Consider the following 22,995-nt stretch of genomic DNA (forward strand, 5'->3'; position numbering starts at 1 on the left):
AAAAATGAAAAATTAAAATAGACTTGTATAGAATTAGAGGCAGTTTGTCTTCTTCCAACTGTAAAATTATTGTGCAGTCAACCTTCATTTCTGTCCTTGACTATGGAGATACACTGTATTGTCAATGCCGCCCCATTAACAATTCACCAGTTACACCTTATGTATCATTGTGCATTACCCTTTTTCACAAATGATAAATTTCATACTTATCACTGTTATCACCATCATACAGCTGGATGAACTTCCTTACAGTCAAGAAGAAATAGCCATCTTGTGTTATTCATCTATAAGGCTCTACTGTTGAAGCACAACCGTTCCCACTTAAATCTAGGAACTACAGCACACGTTCCAGTGTACTCTTAACCTTAGATATCCCTTATGTACACACTAATGGCTGGCTGAACTGGTTTTAACTGGTGATTATTCACTTTTTAAATGGAATGGACTGTAAACTGCCCTACATTACCCATGGAGGTTTTAAAGCTTTATTGTCTAATGTTTTTTATAAGTCTTGCAACTGTTTTTATGAATTGCTTGTTTATGGTGTAATTGTGTTGTTTCTGTTTACTGATTGTGTTCTTGTGAATGTCTCTTCTCAGGTCTGTCACAAAATGCAAAATACCTGACGAGCAGGTACTGTATGTGACAAGAATGACATTCAATGTTAAGACCTATTCTTCTCATATGTATATATATGTAAATACATAACAAATAAGATATATAGCACATTTTATATATATATATATATATATATATATATAATTTTACCAGGAGGAGATAATTCTGGCTTGTATTGACATTACATAATATCCTCTATGGGGGAAACCCCACAAACATTGTTGTTTGGCAGCTGTAATGTCTCTAGTTTTATTTTACATTTTACTGTATTGATGGGCTTGAAAAAAAAGGCATGATATAGCCCAGTTTACATTGCTGTTTAATTTAATGAAAAGCATCAGAATTGAGATTAGTTGATCTTTACCAACTTTGTATAGGTGCAGTTTAGAACTGATTAACCATTATATTGTAGATCATTCATATTCACAGGTCCCAAATGTATTACTTGTAAACATGTTAAATGCTCTAATAAAGTAATATATACACATTAAACTACAGTTCTTTCTCACCTACATTGTGAACACTAATAGCTTCTCTGCAATGAGCTGCTGCTTTGGATTGGCAATTCATCAAGAGTATAAATTAAAGCCAATTTGTTGCCAGAAATGAGAAGTGACACAACAGCAACATTGTTGAATGACTTCTTTAAGTTCTTTGGTCATCCATCGTTACCCTGATATGAACATGCTCTTAGTGCACCCTCCCACCCCCCAACTTGTCTCACCCTTTCAATGGAAACCGCACTGAAGTTTAACATATACTACTTAGTTCAGCATTTTTGTAAATAGAGCACACCTGGCTTCTTTCCCACAGTGGGAATATAAAGTTCTTCCTTTTTCTAAGTGGAATTTATAAATAGTGCATTGTTTAGTAAGCTTTTTAAAAGGTGCTGATAACTATACAACAAATTTTTAACTTCCAGTCTTTATACTAAGCTAAGCACCAAGCTAACAAGCTAATGACTGATAGGATGAACTACTTTCAAAATCTTCATGAGAATTTAGTACAAGGAATCCATGTACTAGTTGTAACTCATTTATTTTTAATTGAAAACCTTCCACAAAATCATTTTCCATTGAGTGTGCATGAATTTCTAAATTGCAGTGTAATCTAAGAAAATGGCAAATGAAGAAAAACAAGCCAAACTGGTTGTAAAAAAGCTGTTCTTTTAATAGTAAGACTGCTGGTGGCAGTGCGTGATTTCAAACTATATACACAACACACAATAATCAACATCTTCAAATCACAAACTACACACAATACAATCCATTTCAAAGTTCATTTCAAAGTCCCACAGGGATAATTCAGACACCAAAAGCCGATGTCATTTAAATTTTCAGCAAAATTTTCGGATAACTTTTGGACTTAAGAGTCCATAAATAAAACCATGCTATACACTATTCTATAAAAAAGACCAAAAAATCCGGACAGTATTACAGCATAAGTCAAAACAACTGCTTTTTTCAATGACGGGATGTGTAAAAAACATTTCATATGTAGGGCACCGTCTGCAGCAGATTTTACTCATTCTAGTCCTGAGAATCTGCTTTTTAAAAACAACAACAAAAAGACAAGTTAGTCATTTTTTTCCAATACCACTGTGGGCCGCATTTCCTGGAGCTGTTTCAACATAAGGTCAGTGACACCTGAAAAGGCCCTGTCTATAATTATTTTAACCTTACTAAGCGATTTCAAATTCTGACGGTTGCTGAACCTGACACAGGTGTCTTTGGTGTTCAGAGTGGATGTTTTTCTCCATGTTTCCGGCACATCAACCTTCCTCGTCAAGGGATGTTCACATTTATTTGACTGTTCCAGGAACTTTAAGAAAGACATTTCAAATCCCATTGGTTTAAAAGAGGCCAGTGGAGCACTCTGCTCAGCCAGCTCCTCCTGCATTATTGCTGGGCAAGAAGAGTCTGATTCATCATCCCGACTGTACACTACATCAACCTTAGTTGTACGTGGAATTTTTTTGCGCTTCACAATTTTTTCAATCAGTTTTCGTGGCCGTCCTCGTTTGCGTTTGAGCACCACAGAGCCATCGGAACTTTCATCATTTGACAATTTGCTGTCAAACAACGCAGCAGGGATTCCCACTGCGGCCCTTTTGCGTAGGACAGGCTTTGAATATTCATATTCCCCTCCTTCCAAGCCAGGGTCTGCTGTCAACTCGTTGTCCGACAGATCAGAGGCATTGTCTGATTTGGAATCATCACTCCTGATAGAGCGGCACTTCTGCCTGGGGAACTTTTTGCAAAATATGAAATGACTCCTTTGCTGTTCCAGGTACTTTTCTGACAGTCCATGTCCCATGTAATGTTTTAATATGCTCCGTTCTGATTTCATGACTGACTCACAACCTTTAATCATGCAGGGATACTGTAGAGGAAATTTCTTAGTGCACATTGAGGATGCCTCCACTTTAGATTTCAAGGAAGGTTTTCCATATTTAGTCCAGTGATTTTTTGCTTTGCTTATTCTCTTTGTATCATTTCCCCTTTGTAGGATCTTTTTATTGCTCTCAATGTTTTCCTTACCATTACTCGTCTTGGTAATTTGATAATGCAAAGTCTTAGAGCTGTGCTTCATCCCGTCTTTTATCCGCTGGTTCTTTAGTTTGGGTTGGTACAAGTCCTGATGCTTTTTCATGACATGTCTTAACAAGTTAGACTTTGTTGCATATGAACGGTCACAGCCTTCAATTTCACACTTGAAGGAGCCATTTAATTGTTCGGGTTTGGCCAACTTCATATCTTTATGGTGTTCTTTGACATGCCCTAAATAGTTCCAGAAAGCAGTGAAGGATGCAGTACATCCTTGGTGGCCACAAGCAAACTTGCCAAGCTTCATGCCAGACAAAAGAGTCCCAACCTTATCAAGACTGAATTCATGCAGTTGAACATAATGCTGCAAAAGGTTGGGAACTTCTTGGAAAACTCGGGAGCAGTCTTTGACTTGGCATCTAAACTCAGAAATTTGGGAGAGCTCTGCTTCTCGTTCCTCCTCATTCTGGTCAATTACTTCATCCAATCCCTCACTTTGGTCATGCTCTTTGTTCACCTCCAATGCTGACAAAGCAGACTGGTGAACAGCTCTGTAGTGCAGGATCAGATTGTGCTGGATGGTGAATGCTGCCACACAGCCCTGATGAACGCAGCGATATGGTCGGTACGGACTCATGGAATCACCTGAGTTAGGCTTCTTCTCTTTTGTCTTCTTTGTAATCTCTACACTTGGCTTAACTATTGCCTGACTATTAACAGCAGATTGTTTATTGAGAGAGGGAGGCCCATTAACCTGAGGCACGGCAGTTTGCAAAGAATGAATGACTGTGAAATGACTGTCATCTTGAAATTTCTGATTAATTATGCCCATGCTAGTGCGTGGTACAAATGCCTGTGATGGGCAATCACTTTTTACTGCATCTTGGAGAGGATACAAATGTGTTCTGCTCTCCATTGATAAATGAATAGCCATTGTGGTTTGAGCCTGGTTTTGAATAGCAGCAGCTGCAGCAGTTTTGGCCTGTCTGCGCTTCAAATCTAGATCTGCAATTTCTTTAGCAGATAATTTGTGAGCTGACTGGTAGTGGGTGCGAAGGTTTGAGTTACGAGTGAATGTTTTACTACATTTTTGACACTTGAAAGGAGCATATTGGCCATACCTTTTTTTAACCACATTCACCATCTCAAGTGTGTAGTTGTGAGTTTTAGACAGGTGTTTCCAAAGGGCTTCACTTGACATGGAACTAAATGTGCAGTTCTCATTTTCACATGCAAATGGCTTGACAAAGTTTGATGACGTTGAACAGCTTTGTAAATCGACCTTCGCTGATCCTTTATGGCTGTTAGTAGCATTGCCATTTTGTTTCATGGAAGCTGACATCTGATCAGATATTTCTCTAACCAAGTCAAGCCTTTCAAATGCACTTTGAATTTCTGTCATCCACTGTTGCTGGCTGGCAGATAACTGAGTAGGCTCAAAATCTACATCATTTGACATGATGCCATTGGGGCTCAGTACCTCCTGCTGTGGGGTAGAGGTGTCTCTAAAACATGTAAAGCTCTGTGTGTTAAGTAGTTGTTCAATTTCGCCAGAGGATCCTGGAATGATTGCAGAGTTGTCTTGGATGACTTGTCCTTCACTTGCTGAGTCACTCTTTGCATCACAAGACATTTGATGAAGTCCAGAATTATTAGAAGGACTGCATATTGGGCCAAAAGACATGGGATTATTTGAATTGGCATTGGTGTCAGTGTTGCTTGAATGACATAAGCTGTTTCTACGTTGAAAGTCGCCAGCCAAAATCTGCTCCCGCAGTCTCTTTTTAATATTTTGCTCAGTTATCTTCCTTTGTGTCTCAGCCTGCTTGCCATTTGTTGCTGGACTAAGCTGACTATCAGGTAACAGTGTTCGTGTCACTGGGTTTGAATCTGGATCTGGTGTTTGAACGGTTGTCTCAGAGTGATACCCTTCACTGTGGTTTGTGGGAACATTTCCAGGAACAGCAGCGGAGGGGTTTTCTGTGAGATTTTGAGAAAGAAGTGGGTCAGGGAATTCACTTCCAGCAAATGTGTCGACACTTGGCTGAGGATAATGAGTTGCACTATATGAGTTGGTCTCACGCTTCAGCTGGACATTTTCTGTATGCTGTATGACTGAGCTCCCTGGCAAACGTTCACCAGCTCCATAGGGAACACAGAGGTTTTGGAACAATGGCTGGATAGCAGGCGTGTGCACAAAAAGATCGGACATGTTGGATTCAGCCATGATTTGTTTAAGAATGTCATCATTTGTCTCACCATTCCCATATACTGGCAAACTATTTTGTGGATAATCACCAGTAGGGTAATCTTTTGGTGCTGATGAACCATTTTTTACAGACTGATGGGGCTTCTCCTGATAAACATCAGCAGGATTGTAAGACAACTGTGGCTGTGCAGTGCTAACCGTTTGCTCTGAATTGAGAAGGTCAAGAAATGATGCTGGCAGGTCTGTGTTCAGTTCTGACTCGTCGTATGGTTTACAGATTGCACGCTTGGACAAATGGCCTCCAAGGGATTTGGGACTATTAAATTCTCTAAAACACCTGCAACAAATAAATTTCCCATCCCTAACAATAGCTGGCCATTTGGTCCTTTTGTTTCTTTTGGCCCGCTTTTGGTTTTCAGAACCATTTTCAGAGATGACTGGGCCATTTTCAGGTGGGTTTTTAGCGTTTTTTTGGCTTGCACTGTCTGAAGAAGGGAAAAAGGACTGCACATGATTTTCCATTGATTTAGTTTTTTCTGAAGCCATGGAACCAGAGACCAAACTGCTTTGCATCTGTGATGTATAAGGTGGAAGAAGGTCTTCAGCTTGTTGTGACACTTCCTTAGTACTGTCCAGGTATGAGGGCAAAAGTGACTGGGGCCCATTTTCCATAAATGGTGACTCCCTGTTCATTGTTGATCCCATCATTGAGCAAGATGAGACACTAAGTGGTAGAGTGGCAGTGGTAGAATCGACTTGTGGCATCACTTGCATGTTAGATGAATAAACCTGGGAAGAGCCACAGTTTTGATTCTGCTCCGTTCCAGGGGCTGAGTGCCAATTTTGACGACCTGGATTTGTATCACTTTTGAGCTGAGAGAGAACAATGGGATTTAAAACATTTTCCATCACATGTGAAGCATTCTGGTTGTGCGCAGATGAGGAATGGGAATGTTGGGTAGTATACTTTGTGCTTGTACCCATGTAAGTATAAGGAGGTGACTGGATAACATTCTGCCTCTGAGCACCATGAACTGGTAGTCTGTCAGCCTGGTGGTTCTGTAGTGAGGCAACTGAACTGAGATGTCCGGCAGATGACGTGCTTGGTGCTGGAGCATAGGTTATCTTGATTTTAGTTCGAGTGACTTTCCATTGCTCATAAAAATCAGGGTGAACAGTTTTCATGTGCTTGGTAACACTTCTGTAGGAGCTGTAGTGCCTTGTACATGTTTCAAATGCACAGTGAAATCGCTCTCTCTGTCCTGGAGGGGGACCCATGCTAGTCGAGGCTGCCACAGAGTTCTCTGGTCTGTTCCCAGTTAGTGGCTGTGGGGTTACTGTTGGAGGGAGTGGTTGTGACATTGCTGGCTCTGTGGAGTTTTGGAGTGCTGTTACTGTTAACAGGTTACTACTACACATTGGCCCTTGCTGCCCTGGCAATGGTAGGTTGCAGTCAGAGTTGTAACTCATTGATCCAGTATTTACATTATTGACAAATATTTGTGGCTGGCCTTGTGAGACATCTGTATTATAGTCGCGTGACATGTTACATAGATTAGCTTCAAATGTAGGCACTGTTTGATTCTGTTGGGGTGGTCTCATATAATCAAAAGTATGACCACCAGAACCATCTCTGTGTCTATTAGTAGCAGAAAAGTGGGAATTCACAGGCTGAATCACAGAAGTATTTGAACTCTGTGTATGATTGGTTGAGAAAGGTGTATTCTGTGGTTCAAGTTTGTCTCTGTATTGTTCCAAGGTCTCCACAGGAGCTTCCGATGATTTCAGCAAGCTCTTCATGGAGAGTGGCAGCCTTCCATGATCTGGACTAACAGCACTTTCAGTGTTCCAGTTTTCTTGGGAATTCTCTTTTTTCAATGGAGTGTGGTTGGAAAGCATTTGTTCAATGAGTGAAGGGCCAGGCTTGATATTTTGTGAGATCTGTTCAGAAGATGGGGTTTCCTGTTCTTGGATGTCATGCTTCTCCTTGTGCAAATCCAGTTGCTGTTGTGAATGGAATACCTTACCACAGTCCACAACTTTACAAGTGAAAGTTTTATAATGTTGTGCCTCATGGTCATAGAGTTTAAAGGCCTCACTGAAAATCTTTCCACAATTTGGGAACATGCATCTAGCCTTAAAAACAGAATGTGTTTTCCTGTGTATAAGGAGTTCAGTGTTGGACAGAAAACTTGCCTTGCAGTTCAACTGTATACAGATGTAAGGCTTCACACCACAGTGGACCTGTAAATGATCATTAAGATGGGTAACATTAACAAAGTGGCGACGGCAGTACTGGCAAACAACCTTTTTGCTTCGCATTTCAAGGAAAGTTTTAGCTTCCTCGTTGTCCCCATGAGCTTTGACATGTGCAACAAGATTTTTGAAAAATTTGAAGCTCCTTCTGCATTTTCCAACAGGGCAGACATTGTCCTCACTACTCTCCGTGTTACACTTAGCCACTTTGGCCTGAACATTATGCATGAACCCACCATTTTGCCCTGTGGAGTCAGCATTTTCATAAAGATCATTTTCTGTCTTTGCCTTTAATGCTGCAATAACAGGGGCGGCTGTTTTAGGATTGGCCAATTTCTTGTTCGTCTTCATTGCATTCAGCCTTTCCTTGCATGACTGTTTAACATGTGATGTTACATGCGGAATCAGTAAGTCCTTTGAGGCAAAGGTTTGAGCACATATTGGGCAGCTGTATACTCCACCACTCAGATGAGTCTGTGCATGGCGTACAATCCTGTGGCCGAGAAACTCTTTGTCACACAGCACACAGTACTGCATATATGCCTGCCAGTTTCTGAACCTGGCAGATATGAAACCTTTTTCTCGCAGTTTCTTCATTTCTCTGTTTTTCTGTCTCCTGTCTGTTATATCTTTTAGTTCATAGGTGCCACTGACTAAGTGATCTGGGATATTCTTCAACTCATCCTGATTGGACAAGTCTTCCTCTTCTTCGGGGCCCTCAGTATCATTCAGCAAGTCAATTGATGACACTATTGAAGCTTCTTCACCCATTAGCGCAAGACAATGACGCTTAAGTGTTTTCCAGTCCCAGAACTCCGGGTCAAAAGGCCACTGGGTTTTAAAAACCAGCAGAAGCTCACAGCGTAGTGAGTTGGGAACAGGCATACTCTCCTCCTCCAGTTTTTGATCTGGTTCATTGTAAAGTGTCTCCACAGCATAGTATGAATCCACTGTGGGCTCCAAGAGGAACTCTGTCAGCTGGCAGGCTCGCTTGACTTCCAAGTCAGTGGGAAGCAAACATGAAATAGTTTTACACACAGTGGCCTTGGTGTTTCCATCACCAGATTCTATCCGCAGCGCCCTTATGCACATTTCAATGCACACTGGCAGTCCAACGCTGTCAATCTATGAAAAAAAAGGAAGCCAAATAATTTAAAGCTGCCGAACATATGGAAGAAACTCACCTGGGACTTTCAAAATATTTAAAGTAAATGTATTTTTGGATTAGAGAAACACTTGAAATAATTTCTCAAATCAATAAGAAAGTTAATCATTACTGACTCATTACTTTCATCATAATCATTATTATCTTATGCATTATACATAACAAAGCCACCACATACTTTTCAATACATTAAAGGAGTGCTACACCCAGATTCTTTTCAAAGTCATCAACTCTGTAGTCTGTAGACATGAAAGGTGGTTTTGAAAAATGTAAACCTCTGCAATACACCATATCATACCGTATCGTTCGTGATAGATTTTAAGCATAAAAAATAAATAAATAAATTAAAAAAAAAAAAAAAAGAAAAAGAAAAAATAACAATTGCTAACCACACTATTTTGGTGAACACTGACTCAAAACATAATAATGAAACAAAAAGACAATGAAAAAGATGATGAAACTATGAAACTGAAATTGTGTTGCCTTTAGAATACATTGTAAATTATATAAAGCTGACCATGGCTGCTGTTATCTATGCACACAAAACCACATTTTAAGCTTACATGCATGGAGCATTTGAAACAAAAAAAGATGGCTTCAAACTTCAAAGGCAAAGACAGGCTACAATAAATGTATTGAGAAAACTATGTGGGGGAATGTAACAATACATGATAGCTGAGAGTTAAAGGGTGATGAAAATTTCTGCTTTTTAGTGGACAATAGCTGACTATTTACTGACCTCTGATTGGATGACCTTGATGAGGAACAGGATGTGGTACATGGTTTTGGAAAGTAGGGACATCTGGCGGCATCTGTCAAGGAATGCCTGGTCTGATGGTTCTAATCGCTTCAGCAGTTTGCTCCAAAACAAAGTGAGCTCCCTGATTTGAAAAAAGGGAATTCATTGCCCATTCATTTTCTGCTCAACATCTATTAATTTATCTAACACTGACCATTATCCTCTCAATATTATTCATTTGTTAACAACATTCAATGACAAAAACAAGTAATTTAAGAGCCTCAACAACATGACATACTGATCTTGTGCAGATTCATTATATACGTTTGGTTCATTTACACTGAATGAACTTATCCAGATCAATTCTGCATGAAACTTTTATCAAACTTTTGTTTTCCAGTATGGCGTTTCTTCTCATCAGCATAGTATCATATTTTACCTGAAAAGCACAGGGGACCTAGCAATTTCTAACTTACTTCACTGGCATAAATACTTGTTTTTGGAATGGCCATACAGCTTTGTTGATTTCATTTTAAGACAGGTGCAGATTCTGAATTGAATCAAGCATTATCTGATCATTATGTGACCTGTCAAGGGCAAAAGCTTTCCTTAGGGCTGGGTATAGTTTATACGTTTAGAATTTTACTGATTCCGATTCTGCTCATCATTTAGTGTTAGAATTTGCAAACTCAATTTACAGTGCAAAATCTCATGTCACTACAAGGAATGGGCATCTCAAGCATACATTTTTTAATGATTATTTGTTCCTCATCCTCCTCACTCAAACAAAGGGTCCTTGCTACCTTCTGAACCACAGTCAATCACCAACACTCTATTGTGTTGATGCATGAGGATCATGTAGACAGATCCTGGCAGGTACTGTCGCCATGTCCTTGCAAATATATGTCCTTTGGTTGCAATAATAAAGGAAGGAGAAGAACCCAAATTAAAACTTTTTATGGGTATCCATTTCTTCGCATTTTGGATTCAGTTCTAATTTTGAACTGAATTTCAGTTCCAAACCCTTCTTTTCTTCCCTCCATGAAACAAGGAAACTCCATATAGATGCATTAATTGTGGTGGCTTGTGTTTTCTTACCAAGCACAGTATGTATCTCCTTGGAGAAGCTGTCTGGTCAGAAAGGCTGAGCATAAACTGAAAGCTGCCCTCTCGTCTCCTTCTGACTCCAGGTTACAGATCATCTCTAATGCATCGCTGCAGTCCACCTTTGAAAGCTGCACAGATAGATACCGTGTATGTAGTAAGTTAAGTTAAAAGTAAGTTAAGTTTTATCTTCCAGTATTTTAAGACTTAGGAGAAACCATAGTCTAACAAATTGCTTTAAGTGTAAGTCTGCCATCTTGTGGACAAGAAACTTATTACAAGTAAAAGTCTGAAGCTGCAGTAAGGTGCACTGCACAATATTGTTTTTTTTATTAGAAGACCACCTCAAAGTATTTACAAGCCCAGACATTTTGTGAACAGTTCAACTGTGTACCATCACAATGTTGCACTATTACAATAGTCGGCTTTATTCAAATAATATAATGCAAAGCTCTACTAGGTGGGATCACATTCTTTATGCAAAAGTGAGAGTTTGCTAAGCAGTTTCTAATGATTTTTCCAATCATACACAAATGCAAGTCAGTAATCTCAATTATGTAGTTACACTTACCTCGTCCATCAGCTGATCCTGTTCTGAGGTAGCACAGAGGCAGACGAGGTACATCTGCTTGAAAGATCCCTTCCCTTGGAAGGCAGGACACTGAAAGCACGTCTTTGCCAGGAGTGCAGCCTTTCCCAGCTTATTCTCCTTCATCAGCTGCTTCACTCTCATCTCCAACAGGACCAGCCCCTCTTCGACCAGGAACTCCTCAACTGAAAATTGGTGGGAATATTCACAGTGACATTTTATAAATTGTGTTTTAATTGTTTGTGCAACAGGAATGCACCGATCATTTAAAAGATATACTGGAAATACTTCACACCATCATATTTTCTACTAAACAATCACCCCAGTGCATCATCTGTTATTCTGCATGCTGGATCAAATAACATTTCCCTGCAACAATCAATCAAACTAAAACTGCATGACATGTCTCTGAGCAACACTGTCGTAGACTTTGTTACGCACTGGATTATTTATGGCCCTCCAGCTGCTCCCTGTTGCGGAGACAAAAAAATTCAGCAGAATCTGACAGTTTCACCTATGACGGAAACAAGTCTGCCGTGCACTGGGCCTGCCTTTTGTGGACAACTTTGCAGTTTTTTTTTGGGCTGTACAGAAATGTTGGCAGAAATGGACTTTCAAAGTGCATGGCAGGAATTATACTACAACCAAATGGCCAATGTCACTGATGGCCTGGGGTATGGTTGTAATGCCCCTTCTACCACAAGGCCAGTTGCGCCCTTAAACGAAAGTTGTGAATTTCTTCACATAAAACTACATACAACACAACAAACTTAGGTTTCCCAATGTCTCCGAAGGCTGGGTTTTCTTCTTTGTTGTTTTTAGTCTCTGTGAGGCACTTTGTGTTGCTTTTTAAGTATGAAAAGTGCCATATAAATAAATAAAGTTTGAAGTTTGAATGTCCAGTGATGTTGATAGGTATGCATCCTGTGTTACAATCCAAAAGACCGCAGTAAACTCACTATCAATGTTTTTAGGGAATGCCACCTAATTTTTCCCTGATGCTACACAATGAATTAAACAGTGTTATGAGCCTGTGTTTAATTTGGTGTTTATCTGATACACCAATCAGACCATATTATTTTGAGAAATCTGAATTTTTGAAAATGGATTACCTCTTATCCCCACGGTTGTCAACCACTAAAATAGCACAGCTAACCAATGGAGGCTGTGAAGCCCCCAAAATCTGTGAAGTTTCTGTTTCTACAGATATACAGTTTATCTTTATGGATTATATTGATGCTGAAATGACAAGAAGATTGTTGACATATGGCACTATCTTATCTTCTATCTTGTGTTTCTAGAGTAATGTGTTTTTATGGATAAAGAATTGTTAATATGTTTGCCACATATTTTCCCCAGACAGCGCAGGAAGCTTGAGTTCAAATCAAATACTGCAGTGTTTCCTCTACATTCATTTAGGAGTGGCAGGCTGCCATTCCTAAATCCTAGCTGCCGCTCCTTCAAATTTTTTTTTTCTTTTTCTTTTTTCTTTTTATTGTAGCAAATACACCACCACTGCATGTCTCCACCTTCACAGCAGAGTCCAACAATAATTACTCGCGAGAGCGCGGCCTTGAAAATGACATCACGTCAAGCACCCAGGCACCAGGTCAGAGATTCAGAGGAGTGTCGTCTTGGAAAATAGGGCAGCGACTTACTGGAGAAAAGGTAGACTTATTAGCTTAAGTTAATTGGGCCCGGTGCCAACTCAGTGTTGCTAACGTGAGTAAACTAATTGATAGCATTAAGCTAAAATCTACACGCCATGATGTAACTGCTGACTACATTTTCAGATGAGGTTGTTCAAATATTTCTCTAAGAAGAGAAAGACAGCTGGTGAAGATGACACTAGTCAGGTATCATTAGCCTTTTACTGACACATAAATGATGATGGTTAGGTAAAAAAATGTGTCCACACTTGTAATCAGATGAGATGTGAGTGCAAATTATCTAACGTTAATGTTTTATGTGATCGTATAAGACAAGTAACATCAGACAGGAAGGAGCAGTGGAACAAAGTGAAGGAGAGCAGATTACAGAAGGGGGGAGAGCCGAGTGAAGGAGCAGGAGAGCAAAGTGATGATGCAGGAGAGAGAGATGAGAGTAGAGGAGAAAAACTTAAAGGGAAGCACAGGCTATCAGGCTGGGACCCTAAATGGATTAAAAAAAATAGCTGGTTCCACTCATGGCTCTACCACACTGATAATGTTGAGTGTTGATTAAGCTTTTTTTCCCTTTCTTATTTTTTTGCATAATATACATGCCAATATTTCTGTTGAAAAAATAAAAAATAAAATAATAAATAAATTCAGTGTATTTCCATTGTAAGACCAATGATCAATAATGCCACTTTACTCGTACGGAAATGTTCTGCTGCTTATGTTGGCAGCATAAGCAGGCACCAAAAAGAGGAACGGGGAAGCGGCCATTCATTGAGGCAGGCTGTCAACTTTACCACCTGGATTACTTGGATAAGCACATGAGTACGGAGCACCACATACAGTTTGAGGTCATAGGCCTTACTGGCACAAGGTGAATTAATAGGAAGTCATTTAAATTGATGTAGCAGATCATCTTAAGTACAACCTGCTTTGTCTTGCAATAACATATTTGTACCTGCTTTGCATATCTGGATGGTCTCCTGGACAGCCTGGACAGGAGATTTCAAAACCTGGGGATAATTGAAGCTTTCCATGTGCTGGGACCCAAGGCACTTAAAGAAGATGATGCTGTTGTCACTGAAGACCTCAAGACCCCTTCCAAAAAATTCCTGCAGCAGCAGCAACCTGAAACCACTCTGCTGCAGGAATGGTCATCCTACAAGCAGCATTTACTCACAGGAGCTTTTAAGGTAAAATGTTTGGTCCAAATTAATGGGGGAGTTCAGCAGAAAGATGATGGAGGAACCTATTTAATGACATGTCATCCCACTTTGTTTAATGTGTTTCAGGATATAGACCAAGTAACAACGATGGAAAAACTGTCATCCCAGAATGGCGAGTGGGCACAGCTGTAGCCCTCCATGAGCCAGTTGGCAGCCATTGCCCTGACAGTTCCCATCTCAAGTGTGAACTGTGAGAGGGATTTTTCAAAGATGAATAGGGTACGACATTTAATAATATATCATCAGACACAAACTAGAAACAATTTTAAAATGATAAGGGTGTAGGAAATTGGGAGAAACAATCCCATTATTGTTTCTATGTGTAGGTGAAGACTGACTTGAGAAACAGGCTGCAGGGGGATCACTTTGCAGCATGTATGCTGCTAAGCATCAGCGGGCCACCTCTTGGAGAATTTCTGTACAACAGAGCCTTAAAGCTCTTCTATAAAAAACCCAGAAAAATTAATTGTTCTGAGCCTGGGTGCAAACTTTGCCACTGATTCTACAGCCCCATCAAGAAATTATTATTTATTGTTTTTATTTTTATTTATTTAATTTTATTGTTTTATTATTGTTATTGTGTATTATTACTAATATTATTATTGTATTACATTCAGCCTTTAAAAAGCAATTTTCAACTGGCCATTCAATAAATAGGTTGTAAAAGTAAAATCTGCAGTCAAGTGCCTGCCCCCACTGCTCAAAAAACATCCTAGAGGAAACACTGTACTGGATGTATATTTTTTAATGTTTTGTCACCCCCAAACACAAAAAAACACTAAGTAACTGCTAAAGCATGAAAAGTCTGTCTGACATTCATTGATGTTACTGCTTTGATTAATGGTTTACAGTCTAGTGATGTGTGTGGCTGATCAGGCTAATTATCAGCTAATTGTACTCAGTTTTTAAAGACAGGATGCAGTCAATGGTTACCCTTTATGCACATGCTTTTTAACTACTTTCCTAAACATCATGTGCTTGATGGTGTTATTATTGACTTCTGGTGAAACTTGAAAACTCAGTATTCTTGTTGCCCATTTCAGCTTCCCTTTTTTAAGTAACATTACAATTTATTCGCCCAGAAACAGCTTACATTTCTCTGTATGACCTCCTCTTTCTGTCAGCTGCTGTGTGTCTGCAGAGATTAGTAGTCTCACCTTGAGAAGTTGCTCATCAGTGTCTTTAATGCGTAAAAAAGTGTTTTAGGTCATTTTTGTGACTGCTTATGATCTTGTTAAGATTTATGTTGATCACCCTTTGCCCATTTATAGACTATTTTATCATTAAAATATAACAATAAAGAGTTGGCCACATTTAAAAGTAACAAATCAGACAGCATTTTATGAAAAAGGTCATAAATCTGGCTACATTTTAAAAAAATTCAGTACTGATTTTCAATACACTGACTCATGATTGTTGACCGGATACCATTTTGTCTTCATAATATAGGGAGTTCCCGATTTATGAATGAGATCCATTCTTTGCTTAAGTTTGTTACCCGATTTTGCGTGTAAGTCAAGTCATACATTCATATTATCTATGTAAGTATGAACGAGGCACAATATGTTACAAATGGCAGCACGCGGGACCCGGGACGACCATTAACTGTTCACTTCTGTATACTGTTCCCACTATTCATAGCACTGTATGGCTGCCCAGGCAGAACTACAGAGCTAAGAGCATTACACTAGCGAATCTTTGATGCATCTGTTCTCAATCTCCTTATAATACTGCTTATCCAAACAGATCTAATCTTAGTAAAGCAATTAAATCCTCCCTTGATGTTAGGAGCTGTAGTGGGGGTATTGAACTCACTGTCATAGGCATAAGACATCTATCAAAGGTTGGATCTTCATCACTGATATTTAGAAATGCATCACCATACCTCTGTCTTCATTTATAAGGACTTCCTATCTAAGCTGCTATGGTCTTTAAACATCAGCATCTTAGTAATATTTTTCAGAAAATTGTTAGACACATCTGAAAACCAGCACAGGAGCTCACCTTGTTCAGCCTGAAGATTTTCATTGGACATAAGGCCTTGCAAGATCCTGTTGGTCCAAACACCATCATACTGGCCCAAAGCAGACAGCAGGGACAGTTGAGTGATTCCATTCTCCTGCAGCTTACCGTAAGCAAACTGTACACAAAAGGAAAACTCTATGACTTGAGGAAGGTTAGACTCTATGTAGTCAAGATGTTGGTAGGGTTTGGACTGCAAATGAAAAGCAAGTTTATGGAAACTTCGTTACATTAAAGGCAGTGACCTCTGCATATGACAGAGTAAAGTCATTTTGAAACCCTATTTCCTCACTTGAATCTAACAACAGTCTTTAGTACAAGTTGGACATTTTGAAAACTGACATATTTCAACTTCTCTTTCATGCTGTATAATCAAAGGAAATTGTGTAGTGGCCTGGCAATTTTTTGGCTGGCTTTACCTGCACAGATGACTTAAATTTCTTCCATAATCCATCTGGAACATCTTTCTTCAGTGAGAGCAAAAGCTCCACAAAACTCCTGCAGAATGAACAAGGAAACAGCAAAAAAGTGAGTGATATTTGCCACAACTTTAAACATAAGCACCAAAACTTTGATCGAATTAACAAGAGAGCATTAACTTTTCTAACAGGGATGCATTCAGCATGCTAATTACTGATTATGAGGATAAGCTCTATATTTCATCTACTGTTAATAACATTTTAATGGCACTTACAGTGAAAGCCTCTCAACCACAAGAGGAACATTTTCACACTGCAGGGAGAGGTATGGAGAAGCCTGGGCGTAACTCAGCAGGGCGACTATGTACACTTCCACCAGTGGTAAAGGCTCCTCCTCTGTCCTCCAACGGCCTGCATACTCAAGCAGTGTCTATAGAGAGGGACCACAATCATTCACTTACTAAACAGCAAGTTCAAGAGGCCCTGTTTGTACTAACAACTTTTATCAACAATGTGAAATTTAAAAAACATAAGGTTGGGTATTTAGCACAAGCAGTAATGCCCATCAGTGCAAGACATGAATGCATCAACAGAAAGAAAATGTTCAGAGAAAAAAAAAAACAGAAAATATAAGGAGTGCATCAGAAGACTTAAGACTTATTCGACACTGCCAGATTCACTAAGGATGCTGGTAATATCACAGCTTATCACAATGAATACATTTTGATCTACCACTAAAACTCCAATCAAAGTCTGACTGTTTAACCAACAGTTTGCCTTATGGCCATGTTAGCAGTCATACAGGAGTTGAAATGCCCTAATGTGGTCTGATAAAACACCACAGGGAATGCAGAGAGTTCATACCTAAGTCTTAACCGCAGCAAACACTGGATGTTGCAAATTATGAGTCAACTTTGCAAGACCAAAAAATGAATTAAAAAAAAAACCATTGGAGAGGAAGAAACTGAAAAGTTCAAGTTTGGTGTAATGTTTTGGCTTGTTTAATCATTTTGGTCAAAAGTATTTGAAAATTCCTTGTTAACGTCAATTAGGCCTGGCAGAGCTATATCCTGGTTTAACTTAAACTTGCCATATATACTGATGACTTGTTTAAACCTGATTCCCTGAGTTACTTAAGTTACTAAGGTTGTGTTGCTGTGTCAACAGGTGCTATCATAACCAACAAGAATGGGCAAAAGCACAAAGAACAAAAGCCAAATTATACAAAACTACAACTTTCATTGTAAGAAAAGCTTGGATGTGGACTATTCTTAAAGGTGCAGATGCCACAATTAAAAATACACAATGCAAAACCTTCTGTTGCCATCTCTGCTGCCTGTCCCCCCAGAAAACTTATTTCCCACTGTTTGGAGTCATGCCTCTTTACCACCCGTCAATGAGAGCGCTATGGCATCGAACACAATGAGTTCAATGTCTGAGTATAAAACGTGTTCACATGGCTACAGGCTGTTGTGGACAAAGGAGGTAATCGAAATTTATTACCAGCTGCAGGATTTTACACCGATGAATCAGGCTTTAACTTTCGCTTTCAGCAAAACCAAGTGTGGAGATAGGTCTGGCTATGTCCATTTACCATATATATAATAAATGATAAGTCAGATTGGGTTCATGTTTCACCAAAATTAAACAAGGAAGTTTATAGAAGAAAAAACATCTCTACAATTTTTTTGGATGTTTATTTTTTAGCATAAATTCATAACGGATACATAGTGATTAGACATGCATTCCTTCATTATGGTTTATGCTGCTGAAAGAAAAATACCAAATCAATTTTCCTTGTAGCATCCTCATCATAATGAAAATTCATGCTGACCTTGGTGGGAAAAAGAAATGAAGTCTTAGTTTACATTTTTTCTGGATACCTGGAGGAGAGAGAAAGGGGGCGTACTATGAAGCAAGTTCAACAGCCAGGCCTTCTTTGTGTGTGCTGGCTTGAAAAAACACCCCTAAAATCCCAATCACAGATAATGGGTATCAAAACAGTGGTTTCTTTGTTGACCCAGGTTTTCTTCATCAGGCTCTTTGTGTGTTCTCATAAAAGGGGCATTTGGTGGTTAATTGGCTCTTCTTCCAGACAAAATGGATCGTACAATCCTACTTCAGTCAAGAGAAACAGGTTGCTATAATGGAGCACCATGACGAATACAGAACAACTGCTAGAGCGAAAAGCAAAACCATTGCAATAAAGCTGCGAATAAGGCAAGAGAGGAATGCTGGCAGAAGATTGCTATTTCTGTACATTGTAAAACTGATGTATTTATTTTGCCATTTCTAAGCTGACAACTGCACAGAATACTTAACCATTATTCTCAGGAGTTGCATTTGTGTCTGACGCTGATTCTGAATGAAGGATCCATGGAAATCACTTTAGTTTTTGTGAACTGAAATGAATTTTACTGATTGAATATTATCTTTGATAAACCAATAGACTAATCAATTTTCTAATCCAAGTGTTTTATCAGCTGCAATATCAGCAGTGGACTTGGCAATAAGTGAGGACCAAGCATAAAAACATAATCCAACATCATATATACAGTTTGTACTGCTATAATTACACAGTGCTGTTCAGTGACATTAATAAGGATATAATATAGCACTCATAGAGAATATTGTCAGGAAAAGAATTTGTGAATGGGCAGCGCTTTTTATAACACATTTAAAGATGAAACCCTGAATGCAAACTCCTCTGGAGCAGGTTAGGTGCCCATCATAAATTACCATAGCGATCTAGCCAGGTTAAAAGTGAGACACCCTTGTGACATTTACAACTCTTGGTTTAGGCTCAACAACCTGTTTACACAGCATGCTTCTCAGATGTCACAACTTCAGCATAGACACTCATGATCTTCCACCCACAGCATCTCCCTCTCATTTTACTATCCTGTTTAATACTTGTAAGGTCATGAAAAAATACAGACTGAACATAAAACGAACCCCAACTACATCATACTGTAAACCATTACAAAGCATAGCGCCGTTTAACAGGTATTATCTGTAAATTTTTGTCAATTCTGAAAAGCCAGGATAGTGAACAAAGAAAACATTCTGTGAGGAAACGAGACCTTAATGAGTGTATCAGAAGAACATAGCTATTCTCAATGTAAGGTCAGAAAGATGTTAGTAGTTTGTGTTGCATTTTGGGATGGGGGCACCATCTTTTGAGGAATAAACTCAGTTAACTGTGCCTGCTACCTCGATCATCTGCTTACCTTTTGTTTTGTTTGGCTAAAAAGCCGGTTAAATTGGTCAAATCTGATGGAGAAGGGAGAAGAGAAAGAACAAGGACCCTACAGGGAGAAACTACACCACAATGCTGAGGATCAGTATTTGCATAAAGCAAGCACGATAAACAACTTAGATCCATATGACTTGGCAGCCCAAGACTGGATTAAAGACCCTCATGCACTACCTTCACTCACATACCCGGACATTACAAACTATCTCTTTTGGACTGAGTGCATACACTTTATGTGAGTTTAAAAGTTACAAATCCCTACTAGCTCATGAACAGTACTGAAGTGCCTGGGTGCAAGATATGCTAATGCATAAGCCAGCACCCTGAAGAGTACAGTCATACTCACAAAAAGTAAGGTGCCTCTCCTGTTTTTAAACCAAACAAAATTCGCAAAACCTTCAGCTATACTATTATTTTATTGAATCATAGGCTATATTTACAAGCTTTTGGTATGGCACAAAATACACTTGTAGTCAAATGTTCTCTGTAATCAGTTTCTTCTTCAATAATTGATTGAATAAATTATTTGTTATTCTACTATGTGTAGCTTTTGGCATAACAACACATTTGAGAAGAAGTTTGTGTAACCTGTTTCCTGCATATAGGCCAGCACATCACTACAGTTACCTGCAACAAGGGATGTTTTCTGCCAGACCAACCCATGTCAGAGGTGCAGGTTTGTAGCCTGCTGTATTAGGACTACTTTGAGCTACAATTAACAGTTGCAGCCTTAGTATTTGTACTTACACTGTAATACTGCAATGCATTTGTCTTACAAGTAATACTTAATCTGTCACATTTTTACAGATCATCTGAGTGACCCGATGAAGCTCAGGCATTCCTAGACCCATCAGAGAAGTAAATTAGGACCCATCAGAGGAGTAAGTTATTGCTTTGCTGGTGTTATGCCTCTGTCAAGCGACGACATGAAGACAACACAGTGCCCAGCAGCTGAAGCAAAGTCTTGGTACCAACAAGACAAGTCAGGATGACCACCCATCTCATATTCCTATTTCACTGCATGTGAATAGAGTGCTTTTTTTTTTTAAGGAGAGTTCTGGTCAATTTCGAATGCAGTAGTAAAAGTCCTGTGGTTTTAAAGAAACATACCATGTTCTTCCACAAATGTTTTATGTAATTTCACTGTTTGAACAGTTGATATGAAAAACTTTCCTTTAGGAGAGTCAAAAGAAAATAAATAAATAAATAAATAAAAAATACAGTAGCTGCAGATACTTTGTTAATGAGCAGTTTTTCAACTACATAAGCATGTTACTTTATAAGATCAGTAACTCCTTCAGTTATGTTGACATGGTAACTTACAGGATAAAGTCTACTCTTGGCAGTTTGCTGCCTCTTTATAATGTCACTGATCTGATGAAACTAATGTGTAGTCAGGATAGCACAACGGCTACTGTACTACTGATTACTCTTTTGACCAAAAATAAGTTCTTGACCAATGTTTCAAATTAGCTGTTGTTTCATATTATAATTTCCACCCCCAGTTGCTGGAAATTATTTTAAGTGTTTATATTACATACTGTGCCACATGCACAACATGTAGCTCCTCACGACAAATACTTTCTACTTCACTGGACTCTGTAGGTCATTACTCACAATGTAAAACAGTGTATACTTAGATAGTTTGGCATACATGCTAACCATGTTAGGTCATGTGACAGAGACATATAAATAATGTTAGCATTTAGTGTTTACATGAGGAAAACAGCTGAGGTATCCTCACAACATGGTAGTGTAAACAAAGTGATGATGTCAGATGTCCAAACTTCAACACAATGTGACATCAAGTTCACATTTCCTAAAAACCCTCCACAAGACGTAACTAGCATCATTTTTGAGAACTACACCTGTGTTCTGTACTTTAGATTATTTCACTGCTACAACACTTTGTCTCATTTTGTACTGTTCCTGGTGTAGATCCACCCTGCCAGAGCTCTCATATGCTTGGACAACATGTTACACACTGGACAACGTTAAAGACTCCAAGGAAACTCGTTGTAATTTGTTTTGTATTGATTTTAGTATGCAACTATGCGTGCCTCTTCTTCAGCACGTCCACACACAGGAAATTCATGGCGGTAAAAAAAAACCCACAAACAGTGTTATTCTCCACTGAAGTTCTACCAAATTCTCTACATTTCACACGAGGTAGTAAACTTGCTGCTGACAACAAAATGTGAGGCACTGGCTACAACGAAACCCCTTACGAAGTAAACCTACTTTGTTTTGATAGCTGGACGGCTACTTAACCCTCATAAGCGAAAAAATACTCATGTGCACGCGCATCTAGTCAAACATACACAGCTCAAAGCTAACATTATACTAAATGCAGGTAGAACTGTTAAAGCTGATATGCTGCTAAGTAACTGAGAATTGCTATCACGCCGAACCAAGCATAGACAGATGAGAACCAGTCAAAGATATATTACTAGCGTAAGATAAATATCTAAAGGATTTTTTTTTACGCCGATAAGACTATGGTTAACTACCGCCTGCAGACACAGCTATCAGTTACCGTGTGCTAATAGCTAGATGAGCTAGCCATTTCAGTCTGAGTTCTGTTCGTACGCTCTAACGTTACTTCACAGATAACTTTAAACACTGCATGTGTTTTATTCTGTAACTGGTCAACGTACCAATTACAACTACCACTCTCATTGCAGCATAGTTCGGCTTGCAAATCAAACATTCCCCTGGATTATCCAGTAGCGCACCGCTATTACCAATGCTAGGTGGCTAGCTTGTTGACTAAATATGTGTGGAAAATAACTCACCCTACAAAACTCCTGGCAATACTCTGAAGACGACCGGGTTGGAGAGTTGCTGCTTTCTCTAACCACAACTTCTTGCAGTTGTTGCAATCGTTGTCTGAGTTCTCCAATCGTTTCACTGATACCGTTCTCAGGACTGCGGTCCTGGTCGGCCTCCTCGTCCGCCATCTTCACACCCAGCTCCAGCTCGTACCACTACCGCGTAGCGACGTATGCAGCGCAAAACGATATTTACGTAGTGATGATGCAACTGCTGTCATGCCTGCAGACGTCACACCAGGATGAGTGCAGAAGATTGATGATTGATATTACTTGAATCAGCACCGTTGAAAAAGAGAGTTGCAACACATTATTCCAAACAAATTCACACATCAGCAGCGGCTATATCTGCAGCCA

At 39.2% G+C, this 22,995-nt stretch overlaps 1 protein-coding gene across 1 annotated transcript; it reads right to left on the reverse strand.

Annotated features, from left to right (window-relative positions):
- Window positions 1-1,767: 1,767 nt before the first annotated feature.
- znf292b (zinc finger protein 292b) lies at window positions 1,768-22,825 on the reverse strand. The gene is made up of 8 exons (XM_076756027.1): window positions 22,603-22,825; window positions 16,827-16,981; window positions 16,552-16,630; window positions 16,115-16,250; window positions 11,209-11,411; window positions 10,632-10,768; window positions 9,534-9,675; window positions 1,768-8,754 (listed from the first exon to the last, which is right to left on the reverse strand). The coding sequence occupies exons 1-8, from the start codon at window positions 22,765-22,767 to the stop codon at window positions 2,194-2,196; spliced, it is 7,578 nt and encodes a 2,525-aa protein (XP_076612142.1). The 5' UTR covers window positions 22,768-22,825; the 3' UTR covers window positions 1,768-2,193.
- Between the last annotated feature and the right edge of the window lie 170 nt (window positions 22,826-22,995).

Source organism: Chaetodon auriga, chromosome 18 (genome assembly GCF_051107435.1).
Source record: "Chaetodon auriga isolate fChaAug3 chromosome 18, fChaAug3.hap1, whole genome shotgun sequence".
Lineage (NCBI taxonomy): Eukaryota > Metazoa > Chordata > Actinopteri > Chaetodontiformes > Chaetodontidae > Chaetodon > Chaetodon auriga.